This window comes from Mus musculus, chromosome 13 (assembly GCF_000001635.26).
Source record: "Mus musculus strain C57BL/6J chromosome 13, GRCm38.p6 C57BL/6J".
NCBI classification, from domain to species: Eukaryota; Metazoa; Chordata; class Mammalia; order Rodentia; family Muridae; genus Mus; species Mus musculus.
Genome location: NC_000079.6, coordinates 13,508,846 through 13,519,330, shown reverse-complemented (window position 1 = coordinate 13,519,330; position 10,485 = coordinate 13,508,846). Strand labels below are relative to the sequence as shown.

General features: G+C 43.9%; 1 protein-coding gene across 1 annotated transcript in view; it reads right to left on the bottom strand.

Moving 5' to 3' along the window:
• Positions 1-7,055: 7,055 nt before the first annotated feature.
• Nid1 (nidogen 1) overlaps positions 7,056-10,485 on the bottom strand; it is a 74,674-nt gene continuing 71,244 nt past the window's right edge. Inside the window, exons 19-20 of the mRNA NM_010917.2 lie at positions 9,786-9,898; positions 7,056-9,385 (exon numbers count right to left, since the gene is read on the bottom strand). Coding sequence (NP_035047.2) covers positions 9,264-9,385; positions 9,786-9,898 — 235 coding nt within the window. The 3' untranslated portion in view covers positions 7,056-9,263. The remainder of the gene's footprint in view (positions 9,386-9,785; positions 9,899-10,485) is intronic.

Below are 10,485 nucleotides of genomic sequence, written 5' to 3'. Positions count from 1 at the left end.
TGCTGAAACAAAAAGCCACAGCTGGGCATCTTAAACAACAGAAGAGTATTTCCCTGGTTTTTGATATCAGCGTTCAAGGTCAAGATGCTGCAGGGTGGCTTTGGAGGCTGTGAGGGGACTTATGTGTTAGGCTGCAGGTATCTCTGGGTCTCCATACCTCTTATTTATATCACCCTATCTCTGTCTTCCTCTCTTAAGAAATTTTCTGTGTGTACTATCTTTGAGTCCACTTTCTTCTTTTAACAAAGACCCTGGTCCAGTTGGGTTAAGGCCTATCCCATGATCTCATCTTCATTTGACTATATCTGAAAAGACCTTATTTCTAAATATCACATTGTGAAGTATTGGGGTTAAAGCCATGCCTATCTTTTTGGCAGGCTACAATTCAACCCAAGGCAAATGTTAAGGGGTTAAAATGGCATTTTATGAGTAGGGATGATGACTCTGTGGTTAAAAGAGCTTCCAGAGGATGAGAGGCCAGTTCCCAGCACCCATATTGGTAGGTTCACAATCACCTAATTCCAGTTCTAGGGGATTTTATGCCCTCTTCTGGCCTCTGTGAGTACTGTGTATATAGACAGACAGACAGACAGACAGACACACACACACACACACACAAATGCATAAACATTTTAAATTTATTGTTGAAAAATATGTGGTATTTTACATTTATTATAAAACTGTTCTGTTGGTTGCCCCCAGCACCCCAGCACGTGGGAGGAGAAAGCAGGAGGGCCTGGAGGTCAGGGTCATCCTCAGCCACACAGAGATCCAGGAGGGATGGGCTGCAGGAGAGCCTAGTCAAATAAACTAACGTAATTAATCAGTTACTATTGGACTTGAACACAAAATTCATGTAGACTTGTAAAGACAAACTATGAAGTGCTCCATCAATCTCTGGCTTGGGTAGGCTCAAACACACACACACACAGTGTCCTCGATGCAATGCAGTACTTTGCCCCAAGACTGTCCTCCAGCTGGAGGCTACCATCATATTGACCACAAAAGAGGAAACAGTCAGAAGGGAACCAATGGTCTTGAAAGACTCCCAGAGGAGCCCCTCGCTCAGGCCTCAGGACAATAGCAGACATCCAAGAACTCACGATAGACCGAGCTTGTTGCAAACCACATGAGGCTTTATTGGGGAAAGCCAGAGCTCTGGGGACAACTCATATCCCACGCTGGGGTAGAGGAGTCGACCTCGAGGGGAAAGAGGTCCCAGTTTTTATAGGCCCTCGGGAAGAAAGGAGAAGTGGGGGGAGTAGGGGATTCCAGAACTAAACAATGTCTATTCTCAAGAAATGGGTATGGGAGGGGTACAAGGAAAGAGTCTGGTGCAGGTGCAGCAACTCAGGATTGGCCGGGCTGTGGTTGCTGGGGAGATTTTCTGACTCTTTCTCAGCCACCAATATCACAAACACCTGGCAATGGGCTTCATCAGTGGGCACACACATGAGTCAAGGAATGGTCAAAACATTGGCAGACACACAGATTCAAGGAGTGGCCAGAGCATTGTGCACCTCTATTTTTCTAAATCAGTGAAGCTAGTTCTGCTAACACTGACATCTATCTTGCCAATGGGCTTCTGTGACCTTTTACATTCTGTCAGGATCTTTCAGTCTCAACAAAAAACAAAAAATAACTTCATTTGGTTCAGTCAAAGCAACCAGAAGGTTAGAGGTTTCTACGAGCTGAAGAATCATCACAAAAGGCCCTCTGCACTGTCACCATCAAATGATGGTCCTACCTAATACTAAGAACACCGGCAGTCTGGGCTAGGAATGGAGTTCAGTGGTAGAGTGTTTGCCGAGCATGCACAAGGACTCAGGTTCAATTCCTAGTATACAACTGGTGACACCTGAGTGTGCTCTCAAGTGACACTTGAGACTTACAGCCTATTTTTCTTTCTGGCTTTGTTGACCCAGTTTCACTACTTTGAAGAACATGTTGTATTTATAAGATGCTAACGTGTGTTTCTAGTGCCAGTCTCCGAAGGTCTCATACTCGTCCGGGCCAAGCCATTTTATTTCTAGCAAGCTTCATTCAAATTCTTGTTCACTGTTAAAGGTGACTTCCCACGGGAGTGGCCACTTTTGATAAAAGTTTATCCCTTTTAAACTTCTTCCAGAGTTTAACCCCCACTGTGAGGCATGGAGCAGTTTCAGAATAACTAACTCCACCTTTATGTTTTACAGGTCGGCCTTTGGGAGGTGACCAGCATGAGTTAAGGTCATCTTGTGATGCTTCGTGCATTGAGCGGCTCTGACCTCTTGTGGTCACATTTGGAACTGCGTTGGCAAACCAGCGAGATTTCAACTGAGAGGCTAGCTAGGCTGAAAACAGGCTGAATGCTCTCTATGCTCATCGGTGCCCCTCTTGAGAGGCAAGTGTCCAAGAAGCCATTCTCAAAGTTCTCGAGCTTTCTGGCACTTCCATGTCTTAATTTCTGTGCCATCTTAACAAGGATCACTTTGTAGATGTCCCTCTTTCTTGCTAAACTCCTCTAAGATTTTGGCTGTGGCCTTTGAGCTCCACACCCTGGTGAAAGAGGAAATGAACAGAGATAGTTTTGCTACTAAAGGATCCTTAACCTCCCCTTCAGAACTGTGATCTTCAGATGGGTTTGTTCGAGAAGCCTCTAAAAATCGCACGGATGGGGCTGTAGCTCCGTTGGTAGTTAGTTACCTAGCATTCACGAAACTGTGGTTGGATCCCCAGCGCCAGGATCGCACAAAGCCCAGGCTGACCTTGAACTCACTGTGTAGCCAAGGATGGCCTTGAACTTCTGATCCTTCTGCCTCCACCTCCGAAGTGCTTGGATTACAGGATTCGGAGCTAAGAGCTAAGGGTCAAACCCAGGGCTCCACACACATGCTAGCTAGTCAAGCTTACATCCCCCACACCAAACAAAACAAGAAGACCAGAGTTCGATCCCCAGAATCCATGTTTTTAAAATAAGCTGGCCATGGGGGTTGGGAGTCGGGGGAGCCGGCCTGTTGGGGTTGCAGAGGTAGCTCAGCATTTAGGAGCACTAGCTGTTCTTCCAGAGGACCCTGGTTCAGTTCCCTGTTCCCACATGGTAGCTCACAGCTGTCTGCAGCTTCAAGTCCATGAGATCTGGCACCTTCACATACATGCAGGCAGAACACCAATGCACATAAATTTAAAATAAATATATTATTAGTATAATAAATAATAATATAATATAACAATATAATGTAAATAATAATAAAAGTTTGTGCACGCTTTTAATCCCAGCACTTGGGAGGCAGAAGCAAGGCCAGTCTGGTCTACAAATTAAGTTCCAGAACAGCCAGGGTTACACAGAGAAACCCTGTCTCACAAGAGAGAGGGGGTGGGTGGGGAGAAAGAAAAGAGTGACAGGTCATCTGCAAAGTCCCTTCCTGACAGGATCCTAAGGAAAGCCTCATAGTCTTCATAGGACTAGTCAGCTGCGACAATGCCCAGACCAGTATTTTGCCCTTTTTAGGTAACTAGGAAATTTGGCTTTGCAGTAAAACAAAACAACTTTATTGCAATATAAATATAATATAATAAATATGCAAAGCTCATAAGGCTGTACATGACAATTTTTAAATTATAGTAAAATATTGTTATGTAATATATAAACATGTATACATATTGTATACATGTATGTACTACAGAACTGGTGCCATGGCACAGGCCTTAATCCCAGAACTGGGAGATGAGGCAGAAAAATTGTGAGTTTGAGGCTAGCCTGAGCTACACGATGAGCTCTTAACAAAGTAATTAAACAAAAGAGAATATATAATTCAAAAGTTTCCCTTGTAGCTATTTTAAGTGCATACTTCAGTGTCATTAACTACATTTTAAAAATGATGCAGCCCTCCCCAACCTATTTCCTAAAGCTTTTTATCACCTCGAAGACTCTAATTATTAATAATTCCATTCTTCCTCCCTCTACCTTCTGGTGACTTAAAATCTACTTCCAGTTTTGTTTTGTTTTAATTTGCCTATTCTAAGTTCCTCAAGTAAGTGGAATGATCTAATACCTGTCCCTTAGCCACTGGTCTGTTTGTCACCGCACAATGTCCTGGAGGTTTGCCCATGCTGTTGCATGTAGCAGAACTTCCATTTGTTTTCACAGCCAGGCTGTATGTATGTGCAGTATCTGCAGATAACATGTCTCATATGTTGGCAGACCTGTGAGTCATTTCCACTTTTCAGCCTCCATGAAGAATGCAACAAGGAAGATTTGTTTGCTCGTGTCTGTTCCAGCCCTCCTTTCAGCTCTTTGGACACAGCTTGAAGTGGGATGGATGGCTGGATCGTGTGGTCAGTCCCGGATTTTGTCTCCCATGGGACCTATACCATGTTATATTCCTGCCAGCAATGTACAAAGACTTCATTTCCCCATATCTTTCTTGGCAGTTCCCTTTTTAAAAATAGCCTTCTGGATATGAGATGGCGTCAAGTTTTGGGATTAATTTGCATTACTTTAATGACTAATGATAAGGACATTTCTTTCTGAGCTGGGGTCACACCCAGGGTCTCGTGCGTGCTAAGCAATCGCTGTACCTCTGAGCAGCATCCCAAGCCTTGAGCATCTTTCCATGTGCTTATTGACCAATGGTATATCTTCATTACTGGAATACTTATTCAGATCCACCATTCATCTTTGAACTTTGTTCTCTTGGTTGTTGAGCTGCAAAAGATCTTTATGTTCCTTGTCTGAAAGAATTACAGGGATGGAAATGGAGAGGAGCCTGAGGAAAAGAAGGTCCAGCAACAGGCCCAAAGTGTGATCCAGCTCAAGGGGAGGTCCCAAGGCCTGACACTATTACTGAGGTTATAGAGACCTCACAAAAAGGACCTATCATCACTGCCCTCCCAAAGACCCAACAAGCAGCTGAAAGAGTCAGATGCAGATATTTGCACCCAACCAATAGACAGAAGCAGCTGACCCGAAGCTGAGGAGAAAGGCCATCCTGTAGGACCAGCAGTCTCAATTCATCCGGACCCCCGATATCTCTTAAACATTGGACCACCAAACAGACAGCATACACCAGCTGATATGAGGCTCCCAACACACATACAATAGAGGACTTCTGGGTCTGTGTTCATTCAGAGATGATGCACCTAACCCTCAAGAGACTGGAGGCCCCAGGGAGTTTAGAGGTCAAGTGGGGTAGGGGGGTGTGGGCATCCACGTGGAGACGGGTGGAGGGGGGAGGAGGTGTGGGATGTGGAGCAGACGGAGAGTGGATGGGGGGGGATGAAATATGGAGCGTAAAAATAAAATTAAATTAAAAACAAAAAATAAAAACACAAAAACAAACAAAAAGACTAATGCATTTTTCCTTCCTGTAGGTCGCCTTCTGTTCTCTTGATGGCTTGCTTTGATGCACATCTAGTTTTTGCTTCTTTTGATGTTTTCATGGAACCAAGCCAGTCAGTCTTTCAGCACAGGGTAGGGCAGGGCCTATAAACCCAAGCCCTGACTGATGTGAGAAGCTATTGGCGGTTCTGGGGGAAAGGTAATTTTTCCTTAAGGGTGTGGGCCCAGTAGATCAATCTTGTCCCAGTGGTTGTACCTATACCCAAGAATATAAAAGCGGTACGAATTGGACTTGATGGGTAATTTTAAAACAACAAAAAAGGAGAGGACAGGAAGTTGGGATAGCATGGGAGTGGATCTGGGAGGAGTTGCAGGGGAAATGAGAAGTAAACATGAGCAAAATATGTTGCATTCGCCTATGAACGTCTTAAAGGATTACTAAAATTTTTTCTTTTAAAAAGCATAGCCAAATTGTGTTAGAATATATCAGATGTTTGGAGAGCAGAGTTCTCCATCCATCATTTTCCCGTGATGAGTCCAGTAAACCAGACCATGAATATATGTTACTGCCCCAAGATCTTCCTGCCATGGTTTAAGCTGTTTGGAAATGGTACGCTTGACTAAGGTTGAAATTAACTGCAACTGACTAGCCTCTTCCGCACTCTCTCCTGGGTGTTTCAAGTATTGTTCATTAGAATAGGTGGATATTGTATAAGGGCCCAAGACAGCTGCTGATTCTGATGGAGGGATAGGTCTTGGAGATTCTCTTTCTAGCATCTTCCTATATGCCCTCTGGATAGAACACTGAACGATGGCCAGAATAAAACACTGAATTTTAGTTCTTGTACAGGGTATCTCCTACAAACAACATTCACAGGCAGGCAGATAGGTACTCGTTATTAGTACTGAGGACATAGTGTCACAGGGACATCTCAAGTATAGATTCCTTGCTCTGTAGCACTGAGCTCTGAGAACCTTAGTCCTACCTGGGCCCCTTCCTCAGTCCAACTCAGAGACCATTCACCTCCCATTATGGGGACTCTGGGTAGTAGCACCTCCCATTGGTGAAATGGAAACAGATCAGGTCCCATGCCCTGTACCGGTCAGGAAGTGTCCTTCCTCTTTCTGGAGAGAAGAAGGGTGTGGCAGCTTATCTCCACACTGGGGCAGGAAATAAAGTAAGGAAATAGTGGAGACTAAAATAAGGAAAATAGTGGAGACTTAGGAAATAGCTGTTTTGGTAGATTGTTTGCCTAGCATTCAAGAAACCCTGGTGGTTGATTCGATCCCCAGCCCTGCCTAAACTGGGCCTGGGGTAGTACTTGAGTGCTCCCAAATACTCAAGGAGATAGAGACAGAAAGATCAGAAGTTCAAAGCCATTCTTAGATACACTGAGAATCTGAGGCTAGTATGCTATATGAGTTCTTGTGTTAAAAAAAATAAAGGGTCTGGGATATAATTAATTTTAAAGCCATTCTCTTCTGTGAACTGTGTGGCTAATGAACAGCGTCTTAGGTAAAGCCTTAGGTTTTGTCTTAGGTAATGTCCCCTAGGTTTTGTCAACCATTAAGTCTCTGTTTTTCCACCATGAACTAGCTCCAACATTATGCTATGGTAGCATATGCTTTTGATCCCAGTTCCCAAGAAGCTGAGGCAGGAGGATTGAGAGTCTGAGGTCAAGTCTGGGCATCAACACTGCAACACCCCGTTGTGGAACAAAACAGCAAAAACACATCAAAATAAGATTTTATTTTTAACAGTTGTATTTTAATTATTTTTTTTCTGCACTAATATTTGTACAGCTGTAAACTTGAGGAATCATCCAATACTTGTATACATCTGGAGAACCATTAATAAGCACCTTCAGTGGTTTCCACAGCTTAACAATTTACCATGTAAAACATTTTAGAAGGAATCTAGTAAAAATGAATAAAAGTTATAAAAGATATATATCATGAGGAACATGACAAAAAAAACTAGGGGTACTTTATGAGGGTGCATGAAAGAGTCACACGTTCCCTAAACTTTGTGATTTAAATTCCAATTATTTAAGTAAAGACTCCCTCCCAATTTAGATTCCCAGTCCAATGTAAGCAGGTCGAGGTGGAGGTAGGAGATAGGGTTGGGGGCTGAGTACAGTGAAAGTAGAAGAAAAGGAGGTAGGGGGCTCTGTTCCCCAAGAAAAACATCAGGCCAAGTTCTTTTATGTCTTCAAGGATAAACATTCTTTTGGCAAATGTGCCACTTTTCTCTGAAGTTGTTTAAGGCTTTTAGTTTTAGCTGCCTTTAAGCCTCTCCACTGCTGTTTCTTCTGGGATTTTCCATCCCTGTTCTCCATCCTTATCCACCACTTGTAATAGTTCTGCCTGAGTCTTGTCTGTGCCCTCACCTTACACCATGCAAACCGAACTTCTGATGCTTGACTTCCAATCCAAAATTATTAATCCTTTGAGTGTCTAGGAAGCAGTGGAAAACAGGAGATAGATAGAGATAGATGACAGATAAGTAGAGAGATAGGTGATAGATAATAGTAGATAGAAGGAAGAGAGAGGGGACAAGGGTTGTTTTGTTTTTTAAAAAGAAAAGAACAAATGATTACTAAGTTTATACTGTTGTCCCTAGAATGGAATCAATAACACAGACACCTCAAAACAGACAGGAGAGTAGCTATGCATCTGGCCAGCGGATATTTTTGAAACAAATCACAGACAGAAACATGGAAGGCAGCAACAGTCCCTCAAACTATACTGATGATCAAATAAGGATCCGAACCACTACTAGAAATGCCCAACTAGATCTTCCTAGATTGTGTCTTCAGATGAGGATCTAGTCAGAAAGGGCCACAGAGAGAGGGAGAAACAGAGACACAATTCTAAAGGTGAGGGACTATGACTGGACACTACTTTGTCAAAGTCCTACCCCAACCTGAGCTCCAGATGACTCTCCATGAGAAGACTTGAAAACTGGTACCAGGAGTGGGCTGAAGATTCCCATGACGTCATAGACCAGAAACTAATACAGGTACTTTGGCAAAGAAGAAGAATTTGCTACAATTCAAGACACATCAAGATAATAATCTCCTATCTTCAAACATCTTGACTTCAAATCCCTCTCTCAGGACTTTTCCTTGACTTACCTATGTGATTATCAATGGCCACTGCTGAAATGCCAGGACTTTGTAATTTGGGAGGGGTTGCTTTTTACCATCTACCAAATACCATGAATCCCTGGAATATGGTTGGGTTTTGATCATATGGCAGAGAAGGCACTGAAAGCAGTCTTGGGCAGAATGAAGGTATACAACAGGAGAGTAGTTAGATGGGAGCATAACCAAGAGAAAAAGTATGACCTTGCCTAAGCTGGATCTGGGTGGTATGTTGAGAAACTGGGTAATATCTGAGTTTGTAATGCCACCAAGAAGTAGCCTCCTTAGGTCGCTAAGGCTCTGCTTACCATGGGAGAGTCTAGAATTAGGAAGAAGTCCTATGGCTCTAGAATGGACACATAATTTTTATCCTGATTTTTTTTTTGGAAGGGACTCACGTAACTCGGGTTATTTCTAAACCCTGCTATACAGACAAGATAATTGGCCTTGAACTCCTGATTCTCCTGCCTCTGCCTCCCAAGTGCTAGGGTTGCAGGCATGTACCACTACCCTTGGCTTTTTATCCAGAACTTTATAAACTTGTCTAAAGACTGAGATCAAAGGGTGTGTGTGTGTGTGTGTGTGTCCTGCCCTCATGTTAGGGTAGAGATTTTCCCATTACTGAGCTAAAGGTAATTGTTCTAGGGAAGGTTAAGGAGAGGTTGTGAGAGCTCAGGCTAGGCTAGATCTGGGCCTGGTGGTCATTCCACTGCAGGACACTTTTCAGTCTGGATCAAGTCACTTCAAGTAGAGTGTTACTATGAAATACTTGGAGAGGGAACAAGGAATTCTTGACATCATTTCCGTTCAATGCAGTCAACTCCCAGGGTGTTGTCAGGACATCGGCAGGTCCTGCTCCCTGGAGTGGGCAAGCAGAGGTGGGTACATCCACCATTATTCACTGAGCAGTAATTGTGGCCTGGAAAAGATGGAAATCAGCATCATAGTCTTACCTCTGACTGACTTGGTACCTACAGCAGGCTCCCCATTTACCTCCTTGTGGGCTCAAGGAGCCAAGTTGAGCTGCTGTTTGTTTCTTTATCATAAATAAGACAGGCAAGTACATGTATTCCTGACTTGGAGGTGTGTGATAATCTTGATTATCAAGTTGGTAGAATCACAACAGAAATACACCTCTGGGTATGTCTATAAGGAGGTTCTAGATTAAGTTCCTTGAGGTGGGAAAATCCAAGAATCCTTCAGGAAGGGATATCCAGGCTGAGATACCTATAGGAAGCAGGCCCATGGATGTACTTAGGCCACCCTGATTCTCTTAGAGACTCTGAGTGTTGACCTCCATTCAGCAGCATGGATGTTACCTTGGGGACACTGGGACAGGGCGATGGTGATGCCATATAGCCGGGTCTGCTTGTGTGGGTGGAAGGTATCCATCTCTTTGGATATAGCAAGGTCCATGGCAATCACTGAATTCCTGCAAAGCACAAAAGCACAGGGAGTGCACATGCATCTGATGTTCTCCATGGGGTCAGGCAGCCTCTTCTGTGGCTTGGAAAAGACATGGTGGTCTTGCTCTCTGTGGATCTGTTTCTCCCTCCCCCTAGGCTGGGTCAAGCCAGTAGTTCACTGGCTTTTTTAAAAAAGGGCCAAAACAATCTAACTCTCCCCTCTGCTCTAAATTCCAGGTGACATATAGCCTCTCTTAGCCAGCTACTTCCTTGGTGTGACCCTCCATTTGAGGACGGTCTGATCCAGAAACAGCTGTGAAAATATTGCAGTTTAAAAACTACATTGATGTAGAGGTATGACATAATCAAAGAGACCTCCAGCCATGTGACCCCAGGTAGCTCAGGAAGGCCCAGGTTTGGGTATGATAAATGGCTCCTCTGTTCCCTCTAAGATTAGACAGCCCTCTTCCTCTACCCTCCTCCATATCTGACAGCCAGGACAAAGGGGGATCACTGGAGGGTCAACAGTCAGGAGAAAAGACAAGAGGCAAAGACCTCCATAGAGACAAAGGGAAGGGCATAGTTTGGCCCAGCCAGCATGACGGCAGCCTAC